We start from the raw sequence: 23377 nt of genomic DNA on the forward strand, positions 1-23377 counted from the left end.
TAACGCTCCTCCTGTGTCTAGGATGGATGGACTTTGTTCGAGTGCGACGTCGCGAGTGGAGGCAACACAGCTGGATCTCGGGCGCGCTTCATCACCAGCGGGGGCAAGACGTGAGGAAGAACACTCGGCTGGGGCTTCGGAGTCGACTCGGTGTGTTCTTCTCGGGTGTTTTGACCAGCTTCAGAGTGCTCGGGAGTCTCGACAGTCGGCGCTGGTTCGACAGAGACTGCTCCTTCATCGTGTGCAATCGAGGCTTCTGGAGCCAGAACATCCGAGATCGACGGTGCAGTCCCTCGTTTGGGCTCTCTGGAGCGACTTCGATGCTTTCGGTGGTGGTGATGACGATGATGATGACGATGTCGTCGGTCTTTAGAGAATTCCGTTTGAGTCTCCATCTCTTTGGTCGGAGATTTCGCCGGTGCATCAAGCTCGACGTCTCCTCCGTCTTCCGCTGTCGACGTCGATCTGTCCACTTTCAGCAACGCCAGTTGCGCTAATCGAGCTTGACGAAGTCGCCATCGCTGTATGTATCCTTTCACGTACGAGTCCACGAGCATCTGCGCCACTTTGGCGCGATAGATGAAGATCTGTTTGACTCGATCTCTCTGCTGTTCGTAAGGCAGCGACCGGATCCCCAGTTGGTGAATGCACAGTATCCGCAGCAACTCGTTGAAATACGGACGCTTACGACCATCGACTGCTGGCCCCCACTGCGCCTGAGCTTGCGTTCGCAGCTGTAGAAACGCTATTCGTTCGCGATGAGCGTCGACTCGGAGACCTGGAGGAAGTTCCGACAGGAAATTCGATAGCTGCCATAGTGGGAAGTATCCAGTGTTCTGTACGTCGTAGCGCAGGAAAACTTCACGATAGGCCTCGAAATCGAGCAGCGAGACAGCGCACACGTCGCTCTTCAAGTAGCAGCTCCGGAAGTTCTCGAGAATGACAGCGATGAAGAGATTGAGGAAGACAAATACCACTAACGTGACGTATGTGATGAAGAAGAAGGCAGATCCTGCCACACTCCCGCAGTCTGAGTACACGCGACCTGTTGACGCGCTGATCCTCTCAGCACAGAAAGGTTTTTGAACCATGCAGTCGGTCATAGTGAGGTGCCAGTCATCTCCTGACATGATCTGGAAAAGCAGCAGAGTAGCCGAGCCAAAGGTGCGAAAGTTGGAGAACGAGTTCATCGCTGGACCGTATCGCACTCCACCGAAAAGTTGACGAGCTACGATGGCGAAGATAAAGTAGATCATGAACATGAGGAAGAAAATCTGTCCTAGAGGACGTAGTGACGCTCGGAATGTTTGGTAAACGGTGTAGATTCCGCGGTTCAAATGCACGAAGCGAAGCACACGCATCATGCGGAATATCCGACCTGCTTGGATGATCGAGTGGTAACCCGTGGCGAAAAAGTACGCAACGATCGAGCCGGATAGAATTGCCACCTCGAAGATACCCTGTGGTTGGAGTAGATAATGCTGACGGAGACCGATGGACTTGATCAAAGCCTCGAGGGTGAAAATGGTGAGGAAAATGATCTCGATGACCTTGAAAGACAGCGACGTGCCTCCCTCGGATCTCGGACTGACAAGTAGAAGTACTAGATTCAACACGATCGCGATGGAAATCCCCGTGGAGAAGTAGGGATGTTTACACAAGTCATACATCTTTGCCTGGATTCGGATCCGAGGTCGCGGGATGCTTTTCAGCGGCTTGAGCAGCAAGATGAACTTCTCCAGGTCCACCCAGGACTTTTGACTCTCGGTGAGAATTTCTGTGCCATTGTTGCGTTGGAACTGCTCGACCAACACACCGACAAAGAGGCGAATGACGAACAGAGAGCCCACGTAAATGTACAAGACGAAGAAGATTGCAGCTTGAGACGAGGCATCAGTCACTGGCTGCTTGCCAACGCCAGCGATATCCATGGCAGCAAAGGCTTTGTCGACCCATTTTAGCGACGTCATCTCAAGTAACGTGAGGAATCCAGCGCCGATATTGTCAAAGGAAAAGCGAGCGTTCTGCCACACTCGGGGCATCAGGATGGCCCCACCAGGAACACCTCGTGCCGCAGCTTCTTGCAATGGCAACACACCGTCTGGATACACCAAGTAAAAGCCGACGCACTCCGCTGCAGAAGCCACCTCGCTGTCGTTGCAATAGTAAAACTGCTCGGAGAACAAAGACCGACCCACGACACCGAAGATAATGTACACGATGAGACAGAGCGACAGCACGTTTCCTACGTGTGGTAGCGAACGAGCCACCGCGTTGAGAATGACCTTCATCTCGTGGTTGTGATTCAGCATTCGCAGCGGCCTGAGCACACGACCAGCTCGAAAGACGCTCGACAATGTCACGGTGGGATTAATCGTCGTGATGATCTCATCGGCCACTGCCAGCAATAGCAGTGTCAGATCCAGTTGGTTCCACCTGTTCTCCATGTAGGTTTGTCTGTGCACGTAGCCAAGCAACTCGTCACTGTGGAAAATCGTCACTCGCAGATACTCAAAGCCGAATCCTGAAGCGCCAACTTTGACTACAAATTCTACGAAAAGCACAACAAGAGCGATACGACTCAAAGTCGTGAGGGCGAAATCAAACGTCTCACTTGGTGGAGACATACTCATCTCGGGGTGAGGTTCATCCAGGACAAGGCAAATACAACTCACCAGAATCATAAACTGGACTAGACGTGAAAACCAGACGTTCACTGCGACTTGTCTGCAAAACTTTTTCCAGGCCGAGCCACGCTGCGAGCTCAGACGCTGATTGTTCCTCGTCTGGGTGGGAATCGCTAAACCATTTTGAAGATTCGTTGAAGATTCCTGGCTGTTGGAGTTCAGCGTGTCGGCGTCAGGCGGGCCTGTCTTGTTCTCATCACCCTCTTTCCTATCGTCCAGGCCGAGAAACATCCGCAACTTGACATTGCTGACGTTTTCGAGCTGATCCATCTCGCCAAATGCGCGCACACCAACTTCCTCAATCTTCTCGTAGATGTCGAGTTCTTTGGGGATAGCGATGATCTGCGCTAGTTGTAGTTGGTATGCTTCCTCTTCGGAGATGGAAAAGTTTTCCAGAATGACGGCGATAAAGAGATTGAGCAGCACGTACTGACCCACAATGAAGTTGAGAATGAGAAACGGCACCATGAACCAGTGCGGATTGGCAGCGTCGACGGCATCGTACGTGATACTGGACCATTGGTCACCTGTTATGACCTGTAGAAGAGTCAAGAACGAGCGTCCGAACGTGTCGAAGTTCCAACGCGGCACTTCGCCATCTTTTCCTACGAGATGCGAGCCTCCGAAGAGCTGCATTCCGATAATACTATTCACCACCTGGAACACCAACATGAACACAACGACGTCCATCACTCCACGTGAAGATTTAAGGACGGACTGGATAAGTTTGCGAGTGCCCTCGTACTTCATCATTAGACGAGTGACACGAAGAGTTCGCAGGGAAGACACACTGTTGAGGCCATTGAAGCTCGTCTCCAAGTTGTTGAGAATGAGGTTGACCGTCGTGCAGAACACCACCACCATGTCGAAGATCCTTTCGGTGCTGCTCAAGTACACTCGCAGTCCTCGCATCGCCACGATTCGCATGATCATCTCGGTGAGGAAAATGACGCCGAAGATGTACTCGGTTACGGAGAGTATCAAGTCTAGTTCCGAGCTCATGTTCGGATACTCCACTAGCAGGAACAGCGTGTTAAGAAGAATGCTAATGGTGATAAAGTCGTCGAACTTCTTCGACAGCACGAAGCGCTGGAAAATCACGAACAGGGGACTCGTAGAAGACGTATTTCGCATCACCAAGGCATGTGTTGACGTGTCGAAATTCAACACATCAAGATCAGGAATCACCTCCATGGTCATAGCTTTCTTTCGAGGAACAAGTGGTGGCGCGGGGCTAATCGCTGCTTCGACTAGTGTATCGCTATTCCCATTCTGCAGTGATCTTGTCAGTGGTCCCATCAGTTCTTCCATTAGCACCCCATTCTGAATTAACTGCATCGTCGTCTCCACCGTGAGATTGCGAAGCGAGTTCCACTTGTGCATTTTTGACAGTAGATTCATATATTCCCCCTTGTTGTGCACTGTCTTGCTGTAGACTGGAGCACTTGCAGGGCGTCGATTACGTGGTATAGACGCCACATCCTCTTCTGCCATTGAGGCCACACTCAGTCTTGAATATGAGGTATCGCGTTTTATAAGAGCGGTAGTTGTTTCGCTGACCCCTCCAGCATCGTCAGCTCCAGTTTGATCTATTGCAGTGGCAGCTTGGGCACCATCTGCAGCGTCTGCTTCTCCACCATCACTGCTGATTGTGTCCTCAATTACCAGCGTCGCGCCCATGATCATGTTCACGTGGGTCTCCTCCATCGCAGGATCGAGTTTGCCCATGTAATGAGGCTTCTCCTTCTCACCTTCTTCGTCAAGAGTGAAATTCATGAAAGCCGTGGTAATAACTGCCACGAACAAATTGACCACCAGGAAAACCATGGAAGCGACAATAGCAACGAAGAAGAGCACGCTGAAGAAGGAAGACGACTCGATCACGGGCTTCATGATATCTGTCACCCAACCATCTTGCGCCACAACGAGGAAAACTAGGAATAAGGAGGAGAGGCCACTGTCAAAGTTCACGTGACTTGAAGGCGGGGTCGTGCTTAGACAAATCTGATCATTTGAAGAGCAGCTCGAGTTGGCTGAGCAGTACACTCGTGGCAATGCCTCCAACGCGTCCATTGCCATTGTTCCTATTGAAGAAGCTGCAGATGATGATGCAGCTGATGATGAGCTAAAGAGAAAACTGTATTCGGCTTCTTCGGGTGGGGAGATCGTGCACTGCGCGTCATACGATCCACTGTACGCTTCCAGTCCGAAGATGGAGAAGGCTAGCAGCCCGAACAAGGCCAATGTACCCACATTAGCCAGAAATGGCACGGCACGCATCAACGCTTTGAGGATTCGTCGTAATCCCGAGTACAGCGTCAAACTCCTTGCGGTTTTAAGTCCACGCAACACTTTCCACGTGTTACCGCTGCCCTGTCGGTGCGATATGAGACTGATAATTAACAAGGACACTTGAAGGAACCGATATCGAGATCGCTGGAAGTAAGCCTCCTTATTGCCCCACAGACCGAAGGCGATACCTTTCAAGACCACCTCCATCAATAGCAGAACCGTGAAGGCTAGATCGAGATTGGATAATGCCGATCCCTTGACGTATTCGTCATCCAGGGCCAAAACCAGCATATCTGCGAGAACAACAAAATATAAAATCCCTCGAAACCACGTTTCTTTGACGGCGACGCGAAGTTTTTGGCGAAACTCGACAAACCAGGGCGGCAGCGGATTTCGCGGTGACTTGACTACCACGTCTGCCCCCTCTTCGTTATCTTTATCATCGTGCGATGGGTTGGAAGATCGCTTTGTGTCTAGACTTTTGCCATCTCGTCGTCGTCGCCAGCTTTTAGATTTTGAAGCTCCGAAATACCTCGAATTGAAGCGTTGTAGTCGCTCTCCCCGCTGAGTTTCGGCGTGTGATAGCACCGCCTCGGGTCCTGCAGGACTCGCCAGCAGCAGCGAAGTACGCCGCACCAGTTTCGACGCCTCCACCGAAAGCTCAACAGATGTACGCCTCGCATTCGACGGGGTCACGGTGATCGTAAGTCGTCGATTTTGCTCCAAGGAATTGGTGTAGTCAGTGGAATCCTTCATGCTGGTCGCCATGAATTCGCTTTCAACGGTGGAGCCCAAAATCGTCTCTCGGGTTCATGCAGCTTAGTACCAGAACCTGAGCAGATCAAGGTTAGTCACAATTGCTGCGGCACGCAAGCTATCGTGCTGCTGAAGGCGGTGCAACGACTGCTGTGCTCAATAGTTTTGGGCCTTGAAATAGGGCACTGCAACATCAGTTTCAACTCCGACGCTATGAATGACACGACCAGCCATCTTGCAATCTCTAAATAATGTGTCATCCTTTTTTATTACTTAGAAAAAGTACATATATAAGACTAGGTGGTGTCGTTGCTATCGTCGTCCGGGAAAACTGGCACCCCAAGTGCATACTGCATCGTCTCTGCGTTGTCCCTCATTTCGACCACGGAATTAATGGATTGACCCAGTACGAGACGGACTCCATTGTCTGCATTGCCACGTTGTTGAGAATAACATGGCTCTGGTTGGTACGGCGATAGTGACGTTAGCAGCATCAGTGGTGCGTTTACTTCTGTCGAGGTGGCGGCGACACACGGTTGACACATGACCCGGCAAACCGGCAGCGGGTACATCGTCGTGGCCGTCATTAATACCAGACCTTCCACTCGAATGCCCCACGACTCCGCGCCACCGTCAGAACGACGCAAAACGGCTCCATGCCAGTCGCCCTCCCTTGTTTTATCGCGCAATATCGCTCCGAATTGTTTGGCAATTGCCATCACTTTCTTCGTCTTCACGTTCCCTCCGCTCATATCGGAAGAATCCAACTCAAGGACCAACGTGAGTGCAGATTCCAATAGACCTGAACGAACTGCAGTGTAACTGCGAAGACTGTGGAGAAATCCATGAGCATCGCTTACTACCGCCAAGTTCAGAGCCCAAGCACGATCTCCACGAATGCAACGAACGAGTACACCGACACGACAGGCGATCAGAAGTAGAAGCTGAGCGATCGACACGACTCCACTAGCAAAAGGAGGCCACGCGGTTCCTGCGAAAAAGGTCTCGATCCAATCGAATGGCACGTAACCTCGAGCTAGCGACGAAATCTGTTGCTGGCGGCTGAACACGGCGGATTCTGCTGCTGTCCTAAGGAGGATGAGGTGCTTGTGAATCGCCTCAAATGCGGAGAACTGGTTTTCCAGCTCTCTATCGAATGATTCCCACGGGAAGAACACAGCTGCCCCGTTCACGTCGGTACTTGGTCCGATAGGAAGCGCGCTCGCGGTTTGAAGATCTAGGAACATGTCTCGAACTCGGCAGAAATGGGTCCACAACTGGTCACAAGAAGCTACGCCGTCAGTGACGGCGTGTCGTGGCAGCCACTCTTCGGTCGCGTCTTGTGTTAGCATGGCAAGCGAGGAGCTACCAACAGACAGGAGGTCACTAAGAAGACTCGAAGAGAGCAACGCAGTCTTCGTTGCATCACTCCGTCTCGTAACACAACTGCCAGCAACATCAGGTTTGACTAGTCGAAGGAGAGTGTTCGTCATCTGCTCTTGCTCGGTTGTATCCACGGTGACTTCCTCAATAGTGGAAAGATGAAGCACGACATCCTCTAGATCTCGAACCGCCGAGCTCATCACTCTATGCTCACCCTGACGATGTCGAGTCAACACAGAAAGCGTCAGAGCTGAGGCCACGGATTCTGAAGCACCGCTCTCTTCCACCATTCTTTCTTTGATCGTTTGTTCGGTTGTACGACCACGACCCCGGTCAACAAAGTCCAGTTGTGACAGCTCCGAAGACGAAAACACGGCAATTCGATCCATCACTGCGAATTTTCCATTCTGTATCATAGTAGCCACTGAGAATGACGCTAGGATATACCACTCGGGCACAGACAGCAGTGCGTGCTCATTGATCAGCTTCGATACCAAGCAGAGTGCTGATTCCGCGTGTCTCGCGTTCAGCAGCTCCAGTACAAATTTGTGTTTGGTCGTGATCAGCACGATCAACTCGTCGCGAAACGCAACACTATCGGCACTGGTATCCACGAACGTAGCGATGTTCCAAGCTGAAAACTTCTGCTCGACGTTGCCTCGTTCCTGTGGCATGTACATAATGAGCGCTCTCGGTAGATGTATGCGACTGTATTTGCCCCTCGGTGGAGCGACGTCGACAACGAGAGATGCAGGCGACGGCCACGCTGTCCAGCTTTCTACAGCACTCGCATCGTTTGACTCGGAGGTATTTGCATGGCTACTGTGCAGTTGAAAGTAGAAAGCCAGAGTCTGAGCGAAGCTGGATGGGAAGAACGCTTTGGCCAGCAGTAATCGCACCAAGCCCAGTTGTTTTGCAGTATTTTCATCGTCTGCTGGGGAGGCAGCGTCCACTTTGAAGCGAGCCGATAGCTCATCCAAAGTCACAAGAGTGATCGCGCTTGGAAATAATCTGTTGCCCCGATAAACAGCGCTCGAGCCTAAGACTGGCTGACAACCTAGATCGCTGATGAGCTGCTCCACATCCAGCTGTAAGCGCAATCTCGTCGTCTTCCATTCGTACCAGAGCGCCTCGGATTTAGCCAGAAGCGTGTCGAGCTTCTGCTGAAGCTGTTCAATCACTATTTCCCTGCGTTCAATGCAGCCGGAATCGTTGTCGTGCTTCCCCACGCCATCCGTTTGTGTACTTACTGTAGACCCGTCAAGTGGAGACCGTGAAGCTTTCACCGGCTTACCACGAGCGTTTTTTACTCCCCGGGGACGCCTTTACATTGCGTTGGAAAGAGGTACGGCGCACAACTTGACGCGTCGTCGTAGACGCTCAGCCACAGAGGCACCAGAATCACCAGGACAATTCACTGAGTTACGACGTGGAAAAATACCGAGTCTCTGGCGGTCCTCATCACTGGCATCAAGTGACGCTGAATGTTTGAATCTCGATCTCCGGACATGGCTAGTTAGTATCCATATAAGTGCTCCCTTCCGTTGATTTTCCTTACTTGGTGCTAGTGTTCGTGTTTGAATTTGCCGCTGTACTAACTCGAGAAAGCAGAAAATCTGACGATGCGAGTCGGAGACAAACCCAGAGCTTACGCGAGCCAAGAGAGCTGCCCGTCCGTGAACAGACAGCTGCGTACTGTCATCACCTTGCACTGCTAGCTGTTGAGTTGCGGCATTTTCAAGATACCGAACGTTCTGCAGGTAAAATGGAGTCGTTCGGGTTCCAATTGTTAGAGACGACGACACTGCGGCCATACATCGACCTACAGCCACCAACTGCAGCGCCATCGGAGCGAAGACTTGGGTGGCACGCTCAAGTTCAGCAACTTTTGCTTCCAGACTCTGTTCACGGGAGGTCCATGTAAGCTCAGCTTGATAATCCTTCGCGAGCTGCACAGCAAGTTCACTATAACGTTCTTGGAGCTGAATCGTGACTTGGTTAGCTGTCCTCGCTGCGAAAGGAGAGTCATTGTGGTAGACTGCCGGTTTAAGTGTCGAGAATATCTGGTCAAGTTGTGCACGGCTCATTATCTGCTTCATCCAGCAGTCTGCTAGTCCTACTTGATCATCTCGCAGCTCCTGAAGTAAGTTTTGCTGAGCTTTACCCACTCGAGGAAGCTCAAACAACGTTTCTAGATCGGAATCAGACAGCAGCACTGGGAAATGGGCAAAATGAGCTGCCAACGAATGCCGAACCTCTAAAGGAACCGGTGTATCTGTAACGGCGTAGATCTGGAAGTTGCGTCCATTGCTCGGACTGCCACTTATCGCTTGACTTTTGCGTCGAGCATCGCGACGATCGAGTGTCTTCGCCAGGTCCCCCGGTGTTGTGTTTGCAGCTACAGCGGCCGTAATAGAAGCCGGGTCGATTGTCATTTGAGGTTTGCTACCAGTAGCTCTCACAACGCGTCTTGCCATCTTTGCCGCCCCCGTAGCTGCTGTCTGTGCTACAGCAGGCATACTCTCCACGGAAGACGCGGTGTTTGACGTCCGTCTCTGTCTTTGTCTTCGTTGGTCCTCGTAGTATTCCATCGTAAGTTCACGCAGCATAGGGCGGCGAGGTAGCGCGTGGGAAAGTCGAGTTTGGTCTAGAAAGGGTTGCAACTGATCCAGTAATACCGAGTCGGAGCTGCGGAAGTTGACTAGCAGAACAGGGATACCTAGACGCTGCGCTTCTTGCAAATACTCTTTGAGCTTTTGGTCATCACAAGAGATCACCATCGATCGCTTTGACTCGCTCGGGTGCTCGCTTTCGACCTCCCCAGGATCGCCACAGCCAGGAAAAGTAGAGAACAGCGTGTGTCCCGAAAAGAAATGAACCAAAAACCTTTGCAGAACACCTGAGGGATCTACAATCACGGGAACTCGGTCGCACAACTCGTCGGCAAGTCTAATAGTGCGATAGATTTCTTGGTTGCGGAGGAACGAGAACCGTGATGTCCATATCAACCGAATGACAGCGATGTGTTCATCTTCCGAGTCATCAATTGAGGCGTCTACTAGACGTTCTTCGATATCGGGACTGCTATCGTCACTCTCGAAAAGGAGGCTGCTGAGTAGATTCACACAAGTGACAGGCGTTGACTCACACACTGACGTCATGTGTGGGTAAACGCGTAAAGCACTCACATACAGAGCGACAGCCATGATTTCATACTCCGTTTTGCGCTGCTCTTGGTCCAATTCACGCGTCCATTTCGTGGATAAATGCTTCACCCGTTCTGATACGTGCTGCCAATCTGCTAGAAGCCTCGACACTTGCTCTAAGCGTAGACTAGTCTCAACCTTCAGCATCAGGAGTTCTTCCAACTGTGAGCGTAAAATCCACTGAGTTTCCTCCATCTCCCGACCGACCGGTTCGTCAACCGCAAGACTGTCACCTTTATTAGAGCGCATTAGCTCGACTTCATGCTGGGTAGAAATCCTCTCTAATTCCTTGTCAGTTTGTGTGCTTTGAAGCATCAGTTCTTGCTTACGCCGTTCCAGTGAAGGCACCACCTCGTTCCTAGCAAATGCCAAAGTTTCCAGTGCAGTCGTAAGTCGTAGAATATTTGTTTGACGACTCTGGAGCTTTGTCTTGTACGTGACCGTGGCGTTGGTCATGAAGGACAGAAAATAATCCAGTTGAGAGCTTGGATCTGCTGCTTCAGGGTATGCACGCATCATTCCCAAATGCACATTCTGGCACAAATTAGTGTACTTGACTACGCGCTGCACGTCCCAATCAACTCCACACAGAGCAGGCGAAAGCAGCGAGCCTTTCGCCATCTCAGGAAGCAGTCGCTGCAGCTCAAGTTCTGTGAACTCCAATCGCCGCCAATGACACGATGGCCTCGATTTCATCCAGTGTAGGAGATTTGAGTCTCCTCGCTCGTCTTCTCTCTCTTCGAGGATGCAGAGACGAAAGTTCTGCCGAAGTCTCTGCTGAAACTCCGCCATGAGCTCAGCCTCAGTCACGATCTCGAGCTGTTTACGAGACTGAATGCAGCCGAGTACAAGCTCATCGCGTAGCTCTTCGCCACCTGGAAGTAATGCCACAGAGGGCAGTTTCCCTAGACAAAACTCTTGAATGGCATCCAGCAAACATCTGGTGTGGGGGGTGATCTGTCGCTCTCGAATCCACAACGCAACTCGCTCCTGACAAACTCCTGCGGCTCCTAGAACACTCCGAATCACTTGGCTGTAGCGGCCTTCCGGGTCTTCTTCACTAGTGCTTAGTAAATCAACGACGTGAACTTTATAGCCGTGAAGGTCACATGCAAACCGTAGCAACCTGTCTAATAGCAGCCGACCGTGCCGCGGAGACGAAGATACCACTATCTGCTGCTGACTCAGCGCGTGGATCAGGTGCGTAGCTTGTGTAAGACACCACGAGCAGCTGAGTAATAACTTCATCTGGAACGAAGTGACTTGTCCACTAGAGTAAGGTCGACTTCTCCTATCATGAAGTCCACTTCCTGCCTCCGAGCTCGTGGACGTTGCAGCAATAGCCAGCAAGACATTCGAGACCAATTCCGTTGGCGAAGAGAGCGAGGTGAAACCATTGACAGACGCCCGTGCTTGGTCCGAAGAGCGCCAAGAGACTCCATTTGATGCCGTCATCTGCTCATTTAGCAACTCACGAAGCTGGACCAAACGAGGCTGCAACAGAGGAGCCTGGAGATGGCTTTCGGCTAGTCTCACTAAGAAGTGCAGCGTCTCTACTGAAATAGGGAAACTATGCTCATTATTCCCACGAAATGCCACACTAAAGTACTTTTCGCTCAAGTGACGCACTTGTGCCAAGATCTTCTTCTGAATTTCATCACTTGACTCCGCTTTACTCGTCATTTTCGCTACTGACGACTCTGCAGACGGCTGTACCGGGCAATTCGAGAGGAAAATGTTCTTCAGTTCGCTTAACCAGCTCTGATGTGCCTTACCCAGCTGCACGAGTGTCGTTCCCTCGCTTAATGGGTACGAAGCCGACAAATTAGTCGCAAAGGTGAGCGTTCGTTCCAGCAGCATGTTCACGTGATGAAGATTGAAGAGCGCCGGGCAAGGATGCTCAGTGCTCCCCAGCTGCTGAAAGGCGGCCATCTCCACTGCAAAATCGACACTTGCTCGAAGAACAACTTCCTCTAATGCAAGCTGTTGTCCTCCTCCACCCATGTTACCTTTGGCTGAAAGCTGACGGTCTGTGATCCCTTCAGAAACCTCTGCGTTGAAATGCCGCCCAAACTTGATACGGAACACACTCAGAAGCTCCTTCTGGGTGTACGTTGGGACTCTTAAAATCGCAAAGTGACGCATGAAGCGTGTTAACGTTGGCGAAGTACCTTGATCCATGTCACTGAGACGCATACCGGCTCCAATACGTTTCTCCACACTGTGAAATCCTCCACGTTGGGTGCTGTAACCCACTCGATGATCCAGCATCGTTCGAGCAAACTCTACTTGAGCTTTGTCGGCTAGTCGCTCACTGGCATCCAAGTCGTCCAGGAAAACAAACGAGTGTCTCGATCTCGTAGCAAACAGTTCACTCTCTTCACGCATCTTAGCTCGGGACTCTGCGCCCGTGTCGTGTTGATTCAGAGGGGAAAACCAGGCTCCAGGCACACGCGTCCAGTCGAGGATGCCGTGCACATGTCGTTCATCCAGCGACGTCTCCATTTTCATCCTCGCTGCTTCGACCTCTGTGTTACGATGCATGAGCCAACGAAGAAGCGAGGTCTTCCCACTAGCAGCAGGCCCAATAAGCAAAAACGAGTGTGAAGAATGAAGTAGCAACGTGCAGACCCGTACTAGCGATGTCGCTCGAGGTACCAACACCAACGCGTGTCCATTGGAAGAGTCGAAAGCGCTTTCCATCTTCGCTTCGGGTTTTGCTACATTTTTGCCTCCCGTGGCAGGTTGAACAGATAAAGGAGCTGCAAACCTCGGCTGTAGCTCAGCCCAGACGTCTTCAAAGTAGTTTGCGTCCAGGAGACTGCGCTGCAGTTCGGCCAAATGCCTCGTTTCGCTGTGTTCCTTGCTCTTAGCTCGCACATAACTCTCAAGTTTAATTTGGGATGGCCCCGGAAGATGGCCAGCAAACCCCCAAAGAAGTGCAAACGCCACGAGCTCAACAAGACGGAAATATGGCAGTTCTTGCAGCAGCGACTTGTTCTGCAGAAAACACAGCGACACCATCGCCAGTGCCGTCTGCGTAATATGATTCAGGGAGAGATTTCCCAGTTTAAGTCCGGCCGTCTTCGCCATATCTGCATCAGTTCGGTCTGCAGTTGCTTCCTCATTGGCAAAGGGCACACAAATCCTCGACAGGAGAACATCAACAGTCTTGAAAACCACAGTCATGGCCTCGAATCCTGGTGAATCTGGGGAGAATATCGGCTGGTTTTCCCATCTAGAACGCCATCCGCGGATGATGCTTGCCACGGTAATGCAGTGGGAGGGGACATGTAAAGCCCAGCACTTCTGAAGTGCAGAAGGCGACAGATCCGCCACGCTAACCACCTCAAATAACAGACGAGGACTATCGCTTGAGTCAGAATAATCGCCAGAAATTACATTCGAACTTTGGCCTCGATACAAAACTGAGGAGGACGGAAGTGACGACGCAGAGGAACAAGCGCGATTGTCGCTTTCCAGTAGTCTATCCAGCATGCCGCCATCAATTTCACCATCGACCAGAACCCACTTTAACGAGCTTGAGCTTTGTTTCCACTTCACGGATTCAGCAGCTCCACACGCCATCGCTATGTTCTCGTAGAACTGTTCCAGTGTTAGCAACTGCGGGTTGAGAATGACGAGCTGGGATAGCGACGGGTTCGCCTGACTGTGTATGACAGCCACGTCTTCGTTTTCTTGGTTCTGCTCGCTCATCTCCAGTGCCAGTAGTGCACGATGCAACGCCGTGATGCAGGTCGTTTTGCCACTACCGGGAGATCCATACACAAATGCAGCTGGGAAGGTCTGTAAGGCGCGCCACAGTTCCATAACCAGCTCAAACTGCCCGCAATCCGCTGGAAGAGCGTACGCACTTTCCAAGTAAATTGTCACAGCGGCAGCCACCGCTTCTTCGTCTCCTTTGCCTTTGGTCACTAGTCTGCCGCCCATTGACAATGCAAACACTCGAACCAAAAGTGCATTTGCAGGAGCCAGTGGTGTGCATTCACCGCCATCCTGCTCTTTGGACACCAAAGCTTCGATCGCCGAGAGAAAAGCCTGACGAAAAATGAACTGTCCTTCACGAATCTCCATCTTGCTGGCCTCTGAGCTCTCAGTGCTTTCTTGATGCGTTGAGTTCCTGGCCTTGCCTCCCCCGGTCGCAAGATTCAAATCCCACACCACTCGATACTGATCCCGGAGACGACGAGCTTCTCGGATAACACGTGAGATCAATGACTCGACGTTGGATACACCAATTGGTCCAGCCTCTCCAGCATCAATCGCCTCAACAGCTTCAACAACGTTGAGTTCTCGGGTCTGCTCCGAGGTAAACCCATCGGCGATGAGCATGCACTCGACAGTGTACTTAATGGCCGGTCGAGAGACAGCAACAGCACGGAATGCAGTTCGAACAGACCGAATCAACCCGCTTCGCTGCAGTTCTTCCGTCGATTCCAATGGAACGAAGATCGAGCTAGCTCCATACAAAATTCCACCAGGGTGTCGAGGAAGCACGAGTAAATTTGTCACGGCCTTTTCTTGCGGGTAGTGGGGGTTGATATTACCAGCAGGAGCAGCGTGATGGAAGTGCTGCAGAATTTTCTCGTGTACGACGCCAACAAGTGCAGTCGAAAGTTGTACGAGATGACGGACGATGAGAAATCCATTAAGCTTTGACGTAAAGCTCATCAAGTTTCCGATGTGGTGAATGGTTGCTGCGCCCCCCGCGCTGGGGTCGCATGCAAACTCAGTGCACGGTCTCAACAGCAGTTGCGCAATGCCCCACAGGAGCGACGTGGGGGCCGTTCCTGCGCGATCAACATTGTATGGCACAACTAGAGCTGTGTGATGCATCCTCAGAGCACTGAAGAGCGCGTACGAGCAGCGCTGCGTGAATGGGGATAACACAGCAAGTCTCCTCCAGCCCACAAATTCCTGACCCAATGGCATTTGTAGGTGGGCAACCTGGCAGCATACAGAGAAGCTCATCGGTTGCCCACTGTGGTTTGCGGAGGGTATTTTCAGAAAGTCAGGGCTGCTAGGAAGCAGCTCGTTCCTCTCCCCTTTGCTGAGCTTCCCGGGGTTAAGTTGCACAGTAGCGTTGGCCGTTGTCATGGTCTCAACATATACTCGAGTCTGGAGCTGCATGCTCCAAAAGAACAACGCGTCTTCCTGCCGTCCTTGCCCCAGTAACACTACAACGCGATCCACAATTTCGGCCTGCATCTTACCAAGCAAAAGCATGTTTTCAAGACGTACAGAGCTCGAGGTCTTCTCTGCACGGCGCATCGTCACCAGGCCTTCCAGTCTCCCTCTAAGACCCACTTGGACCTTAATCAGCTGCCGAAATTTCGTCTCATACTGGTTCGAGCGCAGCGCTTGGTTCATGTCGAATGTGAATCGAAGTCCGAACGCCGTAACGATGGATTGAGGCAGAAGCGAGTCGTAGTCTCCCAACTCTGCGCTGGCAAAGTCTTGAGTGGCCCATTCAAATGCGCGCTTTAGATCCGTTAGCACCATCGACGACATTTCCTCCTCAAGCCGCGTGAACCAAAACTTAACACGACCGATTTTGGCCACGGGGAGACGGAAGTGGCCACTTTTCTCGGTGGAGCCGGCGGGGTCTTGCAATCCTTCGAGCCCCATTATGACGATAGTTCCAGCCGTCTTGCTGGCTCGTACAGAGGTTCCGGGCTTGCCAAAAACTTCGACTGTAGAGCCGACTCGGTTGGCTGCGCGAGATAATGCAAAGCGATGGACTTGAGGGAAGCAAATAGCGAGCGATTGATGCAGTTGCTTGACATCTGAGTCTCGTAGTAAAAGGCGAAGCATCGACGATTCGTCCAGACAATACATTCGAGGCGCTTTCTCGCGTATCGAGGCGAGATAGTTGTGAACAAGTTCAATGCCTCGCTCACAGACCGCAAAATTGGCCTCGAAATCGAAGCCTTCAAAGCTTTTAATGACGTCGTCGAGGGTGCAGTTCATCGATTTGGCGGCGGTATTTCGTCGCCGATTTATCGTCATTGGAGCAGGCGCCACTGCTGATTTCCTACCGAGGAGAGAGCGTTGGTTCTGTTCCGCTGGTTCGACTTTAACTTGAGGAGGACTCACAAAGAATAGACGACGAAGTCGGTCGCTCCAGGCGTGACTCGCATCCAAGAACGCCTGCCATACAGTCTGCTCTTGCTTTAATCCAGTTTTGCGGTGGGATTTCTGACCTCGAGGTAAGGCAAAGTCGCCGCCGCTGAAGCGTTTGGAGAAGAATTCATCCATCTCGTGCAGTTTTGTTGCTTCACACCTCAGTCGCCAGTGCTTTTGGTAGGACAAAATATGCTCGCACACCGATACTTTCCGCTCCAGATCCGCTCTTAATTCCAGACAGAGCTGCAGCTCCGGATTCTGACCGAACGGGCAGAGATTCACGTCGACAGCGATCTCATCCAGCTGAGCCAAAGCTTCTGCTATACCTTCACATGCCACGCTGTAGTTTGTCTCTTCCACGCGAACCTCAATCCGAGCTAGACGTTGTCGAGCCTGCTCTAACTTGACGTGTAGTTTTGCTTCCACAATGCATTCATCGCAGACGACTAGGAATGTCTCAACTTGGCCAGCGTCACACTTTTCCTTCATCAGTCGTAGAGTCAAATGGCCTCCACCATTTGATGCAGTATTAACGTTCAACAGCTGGTTCATGGCTGCCCACCGCGCCTCAGAAAAAGCCCCACCGCTGATCGCCTGAAAGATGCGATTGCAGTTCGACATTTCCTCAATGCTACTGTCGAATACGCGCATGAGCTCGAAGTCCTTTTTAGCGAACGAAGCACTCTCCTTACAATCTTTGTCTTCGTGCTGTTCTAACACAAGCGACTGCACTAGGACCGAGGACAATCGTGACAGACGAGAAGAAGCGTATGCCAGGCGTCGTCGAAACAGCTTAATCCGGTTGATCATTGTTCCTGGGTGCACACCTGTAAGCGGAGACCCGAGCCACTTGTCCTGCATCTTCTTCCACGATTCAAACCACTGGCGCAGTTCCAGCGACGTGATAATGTACAGCAGCAGCAATTCACTTGGGAGTTTATCTGTCATACTCACAGCCGATAAGTTTTTCGAGCTAGTACTCGATATTGATGACGTCCAAACAGGCTGCTGCAACGGTGGCATGTCCATACTAGCTCGGTGTTCACGATCGTATTCTTCAAACTGCTGCACCACACTCTTCCGCTCGATATCCATCGCCACCAAATCTTCGAGTTGCTGTAGTAAGTCGTCTTTGTCAGAATGTACAGCTAAACTGCTGGGGGCACCATCGCCGTCTTGCTCTTCACAGCCAGACGGAATTTCCTCGAACTTGCCGATAATGAGCTGAAGTTGGCCCGAAATGTACTCGTCCACTTTGCTAATCACGTCGTGGACGCTACGACGGTGTTCACTCCCTCGCTCTTCGACTCGAGCTAGACACACCAAGAGCGTCTCGATGACGGATTCCCACGTCAACTCGAGTTTCCGAATGGCATCCTGTGCTTCGATTTCGAGCGATACTAATCCACGCTCCTTGATAAGTATCCGAAGCCGTGCGAGGTTCGCAATCTTCGTGTCGAGTCGCTGGCGGAACGGACGAGATGGCATCATTGACGTGACCTGCGTTAGCCACGCGTTCGCTTCTTCGAGGTTGGTCGGGATCTTGGTAATCTTGTCGATTCTACCGTCAACATCTTCCAAAAGACTAGTCAAGAACTGCTGATAGATCAAAGGTAGTGCGTCATCCATTTCCGCCACTCGCTTGGAGACGTGGCTGCGTAGTCTGTCGACAAACGAGCGTTCATCCAACAGTAAAAAACCTACTTGAAGCATCGAAGCCGCACTGCTCGCATACCGTACGAACCGACTCCAAGTCTTCTGAGCCAGTTCGTAAGCAGCAGCACTACTAGACAAGTCTGGCAGTTCTGGGAGTCGGGTATCCTCTTCATCAGCTTCAGCGCACTCCGCCATGCTATTTCGTCTTGTAGCTACAACAGGCGATTCCCTCTCAGCAACTTTAATAGCCCGAATGCACCGCAAATGCTCCTGCTGAAGAATTCCTAGGCGTCGGAAATGCAATTCCAACGCAGCACGCATTTGCCGAAGTTCAGGCTCGTAAGTTTCCAGAACGAGATGCGACGGCTTCAACAAGCTCTCAGCAAAACCACGTCGAGTTGACGGCACGAATGGCGTAAGTACACGCTCAAAAAGCTTGTCCGTCAGAACACGAGGTAGCCCATCCAAAGCGACACAATACTTCATGAGAATGGCGTGAATGAGCTCGAGTACCTCAACCTTTGATGGAACGAAATGTATCGTGGCTGAATGGACTTCACCTTCGAAACTGACGTCATCCTCTAGGCTAACAAACAAACCAGGAACGGCAACAACAGTTCTATCGCTAGTCTGTGCTTGAATAGTGTAGGTTACACATGAGAATGCTGGAGCCAGAGATGTTGATCGCCTCGCGTTCTCACATAAATCGGAGTGACACAAATTCCCACTGCGTTCCACGTCGCCAACAGACTGTGCAGCGCCTTGTTGGCCACAGATTCGAGCACGAAGGTCCTGTACAACGAGAGTCATGTGCTGGTAGATGGCTTCTGCTACGTGACAATCCACGAGACGTAAGAAGGTAAACATCCTTTCGCGTAGACTGGATAATCGAAGTGTCTTGCTGAACTCCTCGTGGTCTCTGATTGCGTAGCTGCACCCTTGCTCCTCCTTGCATCGTGAAATGTCTCGTGTAGCATCGTTTATCATCACACAAAGCGATTGAATTCTCTTGGTGATTGCAGCTGTTGCATCACGCACACGTTGCTCGTGGATATGAGCCAGTCGCTCCAGTGTGTAGCTCGTGTCCGCTTCAACATACTCGCGTTCAGCCTCGTCTTCAATCTCAGTGCAGGCATCTCGTACGTTCAACAGCAAATGTCGGGCGATGGGATGACTGATAAAAAGACTGGATGCTAGTCGTTCCCGAACGCGACGCAGTCGTCGCTGCACAGCTTGTCGCTTCCACGAGAAGAAGAATATCATCTGCTGAATGCGTTTGAGACCCTTAATGTTCGTCATACTGTCGAAGGCGTGCTTCTCGTCCACCCAGTTAGCCAACTCGGAGAATTCTACGCCTTGGCCGCCTTTGAAGCGGGTCAACCCGTGAGAGCCCAGTGTGAAGTACTCGAGCGATGAAGCGCTGTCACTGCAAAGGACAGTGCCTTCATCTGCGAAGGTCAACCAGTACACATTACGAAAGCCGCAAGGTGGTGCGCCACAATGCACAAGGTAAAGCACGTCTTCCTCTGGCCGCACCCTTCGCTGATTACCTTCGAGGGCAATAACCACAGTGAATTAAAACCAAAAGCTCACAATAAAATTAACAAAACGAAAAAGACAAAAACGTACGTTTGCCGCGAGGGATTTCAGAGCGCCGTGCTGGGGACCCCGAGCGAATAACATGAAGAACATAGCGCATTAACGGGTCTTCCGCGGCGTATTCTGCACAACAACGAGCCTGTTATCCACCTTCATGTAATTACGCACGAGTGCATCAAAATCATACTCTGCTCAAAGGCGGCCACAGCGGCTGAACGTGTTTGCGAGTGCTGCTGTGCTGACGAGGCAGAGCTTTTCGAGGGCTCGATGGGCGACAGGATCGGCTTGTTCGAGCTTGCACTCGTACTCGATAGCCCTGAGGATCTGTTGTTACTGGCAAGAGGTAGCTGTGCGGTGGAAGGTGAGTACAATCTTGCCTGCTTGGTCGCTGGAACGGACTGCCAGTTCAGGTGCAGCCGATTGACCAGCGGAGCCGTCTCCACCGTCGTCAGCTTGCTAAACGCCTTCGCAGCATCTTCACGAGAGCGCCTTGATGCGTTGCGCTGTCGTTGGTGCGGACGCGCACCGGACGTCTCCATTCAGCCTTCGCCAGCCGACGCTCGCATCAAATAAGGAGATAGATATATAGTACCGCCCTTTCAAACGCACAAATGACCATTGCGTGGCGTGGCTAGACAAATATATACGACTTTTCTGCAACCTGTGAGTCAATGGACGTGGAGGGGGCGCGCCAGCAGCGTTTAAAAAAGCGAAGGATCCATTTGCGCAGTGTTGGCTCCTTCTTGCCTTCGGTAAACGACGAATGATACTCTTTCATGTACTCGAGTACCGCCTTGACATCGGTGCCTGAGAAGAACAAACCCCCACTAACATTTTAGCATTGATACGATACAAATGCAAAAGCTGTGCGTGGTACAAACCTAGGCCTTGATGGTGTCGCTCACTGACCCATGTGAGCAGTTCGTCCTCGAATGAACAGCTACTGCGTCGTCCTCCTCCTGCTAAGCGGAATCTCTTTCTCTCGGCCGTGACTAGTTTGTCTCGAATACTCTTCCAATAACTCAAACAATTCGGGTTCTTAAGTCCCAATTCTTCGGCCACTTGGGTGACACTTTTACCTTCGTCCAGCATATTTACTGCGTGCAACTTGAATTCGTTTGAAAAGAGCATGTACTTTCCCGAACCCGATCGGCGCTTGCCTGTGTGTTGAGTAGATGACTCTTCCCTTACTTGATGCGTCTCCTTCGAGGCTGCATCTTCTTCCACAGACTTGGACTGAGGCATTAGCAGCGGCGTCAGATTCGTCACTGTCGTCTCTTCCTCCGCCACGTCCGACGTCCCTGTATCCTCCTGCGCCTCAATCGATATCATCTGCGTATCCGTATCAACAGCTTCACTTATATCCTGTACATCAATTGCTGGTGTTGATGAAGCGAGCAGCGACTGCGGCGGGATGTGCTTCTTGAGAAATCTAGACGTCCAGACCTTGAGTGCCGCCGCGCTCTTGGAGGCCGCAAAGACCGGATACTGCTCCATCACGTGGTCGACGATGTCCTGTCTAGTAAGCGGAACATCTCTGTGGCTTAGCACCCATTCCAGCAGACCCCTCTCGTCCTGAAAGGCGGCTCGGGGCCTGCTGTTAGCGGCCACAACGACGTCGTTCTCCTCTGCTCTGAGTTGCTGCCGATCGCACTCGTGCTTACAGTACAGAAGCGTAAGGGCGCTCTTGAGTGCAAATTGCCCGGCAACAGCAGTCATGTCTCCGGAGCTATTAAATTGCTGGATGGCGCGCGCAGTGATAGCCGCAGCCTTGACACCAGACGCGTCTTCATGCTGCGCCAGGAAGAGCGACAGCCACGCGAATAGAAGTGGCAAGTCGTCCAGCAGTTCCGGGTGGCGCGTCTCAAAGAAGAAGAGTGCGTCGTCGGCTGGAACTGTCACGTCCGAGCGCTGTAGCCAGAGCAAAAGCTCCGAAGCGTAGCGCTCCAGGTGGAGAGCAGTGGTGGCGACGTTCGAGGCGTCATTCTGGGAAGAAGAAGGGAGGTCCGAGGCTGTAAGAAGAGCGAGCGTAGAGCTGGACATGTCATCTTGTAGGTCGGCAGAACTAGGGCATGCTAAAGAAGGATGAGACGAGCTGGAGAGCTCCTCGCAGGACGACATTGTGATGATAATAACAAAGTAAGCACCAGCGAGCTATTAACCGATTAGCGAGCACAAGAGCGAGTGCAGTTAATAGACATAGCTACAGAATGCTTTTGAACTGTGCAGACCGATCTTGAAGCGTCGCCGATACGTGAAGGGTCTTTGATCCAGCAATGGCTGATGAAGGAGGCGACGCGCCGGCAGAGCAAGTGCCTCGCGATGTGAGCCCGCATTTTCCTGTTTAAGTAATACTTTACTGAAGACGGTGCTGCTGCTGCAGGATGTGAGCGTGACGCTCATGGGCAACGTGCTGGAGAAGCTGCGTGTACTGCAATATGACCGAGAGTTCGGCAAGAAAAAAAGCTTCGTGCCCTTCAATGAGACGCAATTCGCCATCATGAACGCCGGCACCAATGCCAGCGCGCAATTCAAGAGCTTTTTGGACCTCGTGACTTTCTTGCTTAAGAGCTGTGGCCAGGACTTTGTCGTGGACAAGTACGACGACCCCAACACGAGCGTCAACAAACTCATCCTGACGCTAAAGACTTTGGGCTTCCCGCTCGACTTCCCCGCTTCCAAGCTCAAGCTCGGCTACGGTGAGGCTGTCTGTGCAGCGCTGGACTTCATCTGTGATCAGGCCCTCACTGCTCGGCGCTTCGACTGGCCGCGGCCACAGTATCCGAAGGAGGACTTCGCTGACGAGGCTGAAGTGGATGAGGAGGCTGAGGTGGACACCACCAACGACGACGACGGCAACGCACAGCCTGGACCGGAAGAAGAGGCCGAGGAGCTCTACAGCGATCTTATACGCAGTGACAAAACAGCTGAAGATCAACACGACCTGGATCAGAGCTTCCAGCAAATGATCATGAGCGAAGTGAATCCACTGCTCTGGAAGACGGAGCTGGAGCGTGTTGGGCCGAGACTGAAGGTGAAAGGCGGTGCTGCTGCTGCAGGTGCTGCAGGTAAAGAATGGCACGGGCACATTGAGCGATCGAGAGATCACGAGAAGATCATGAACGAGCTGTTACCGCGTGCGAATGGCCAGCTGCGCTTGCTTGGTACTCAACTCGCGGAAGCCACAGGGCGGATGGGTGCGAAAGAAAAGATGTTCAATAACCAGTACGAACATCTAAGACAAGAGTATGCAGCGCTCAAGGAGAAACTGCAAGCAGCGACGGAAGTTGGCAAGGAAGGAGCCGATCGCGTGAACGCCATGACGACTGAGTACGCCGAGACGACGGAACAGTTGAAAGAAACCAAGGGCGTCATGGACGAGCGCGGCGCCAAGATGACGGACACGTCACCACTTGTGCACATAAAGAGCGCGCTAAAGACGCTCGCTACTGAGATCAAGAACTTTGAGTTGCGCATTGGTGTCGTCAGCCATACGCTGTTGCAGGCAAAGTGCCGCCAGGCCAGTGCCGCAAGTGTGCGACGACGTGGAGGCGAAGCGGCTGCAGACGGACAGAGCTACCAGGATCCCGAGTACGACCCGAGCGACGAGGATTCAAACTAACCGCCATGAATGCATTCATTTAATTCCCA

At 51.9% G+C, this 23377-nt stretch overlaps 6 protein-coding genes across 6 annotated transcripts; 1 reads left to right on the forward strand and 5 right to left on the reverse strand.

The window, feature by feature from the left end:
• Positions 1 to 475: 475 nt before the first annotated feature.
• PITG_16108 (Voltage-gated Ion Channel (VIC) Superfamily) lies at positions 476 to 5735 on the reverse strand (the record flags this gene model as incomplete). Its single annotated transcript, XM_002897833.1, has 3 exons — positions 476 to 493; positions 552 to 4174; positions 4325 to 5735. 3 exons carry the CDS (start codon positions 5733 to 5735, stop codon positions 476 to 478), a joined length of 5052 nt encoding a protein of 1683 aa, XP_002897879.1.
• A 2708-nt stretch (positions 5736 to 8443) lies between these two features.
• Positions 8444 to 11572, reverse strand: PITG_23067 (uncharacterized protein; the record flags this gene model as incomplete). The annotated part of the gene is made up of 1 exon (XM_002897834.1): positions 8444 to 11572. One exon carries the CDS (start codon positions 11570 to 11572, stop codon positions 8444 to 8446), a length of 3129 nt encoding a protein of 1042 aa, XP_002897880.1.
• Positions 11569 to 12328, reverse strand: PITG_23068 (uncharacterized protein; the record flags this gene model as incomplete). The annotated part of the gene is made up of 3 exons (XM_002897835.1): positions 11569 to 11612; positions 11719 to 11939; positions 12024 to 12328. 3 exons carry the CDS (start codon positions 12326 to 12328, stop codon positions 11569 to 11571), a joined length of 570 nt encoding a protein of 189 aa, XP_002897881.1.
• A 178-nt stretch (positions 12329 to 12506) lies between these two features.
• Positions 12507 to 19426, reverse strand: PITG_16110 (uncharacterized protein; the record flags this gene model as incomplete). Its single annotated transcript, XM_002897836.1, has 14 exons — positions 12507 to 12538; positions 12640 to 13019; positions 13095 to 13882; positions 13932 to 13948; positions 13996 to 14264; positions 14505 to 14860; positions 14942 to 15395; positions 15452 to 15507; positions 15623 to 15931; positions 15980 to 17134; positions 17210 to 17577; positions 17659 to 18292; positions 18347 to 18706; positions 18875 to 19426. The coding sequence occupies 14 exons, from the start codon at positions 19424 to 19426 to the stop codon at positions 12507 to 12509; spliced, it is 5730 nt and encodes a 1909-aa protein (XP_002897882.1).
• Positions 19427 to 20357: 931 nt separating this feature from the next.
• PITG_16111 (uncharacterized protein) lies at positions 20358 to 21847 on the reverse strand (the record flags this gene model as incomplete). Its single annotated transcript, XM_002897837.1, has 6 exons — positions 20358 to 20533; positions 20608 to 20881; positions 20964 to 20994; positions 21132 to 21323; positions 21381 to 21455; positions 21510 to 21847. 6 exons carry the CDS (start codon positions 21845 to 21847, stop codon positions 20358 to 20360), a joined length of 1086 nt encoding a protein of 361 aa, XP_002897883.1.
• A 105-nt stretch (positions 21848 to 21952) lies between these two features.
• PITG_16112 (Intraflagellar Transport Protein 57) lies at positions 21953 to 23376 on the forward strand (the record flags this gene model as incomplete). The annotated part of the gene is made up of 2 exons (XM_002897838.1): positions 21953 to 22050; positions 22110 to 23376. The coding sequence occupies 2 exons, from the start codon at positions 22003 to 22005 to the stop codon at positions 23346 to 23348; spliced, it is 1287 nt and encodes a 428-aa protein (XP_002897884.1).
• Position 23377: the final 1 nt, after the last annotated feature.

Source organism: Phytophthora infestans, genomic scaffold, assembly GCF_000142945.1.
Source record: "Phytophthora infestans T30-4 supercont1.41 genomic scaffold, whole genome shotgun sequence".
Taxonomy (NCBI): domain Eukaryota; phylum Oomycota; class Peronosporomycetes; order Peronosporales; family Peronosporaceae; genus Phytophthora; species Phytophthora infestans.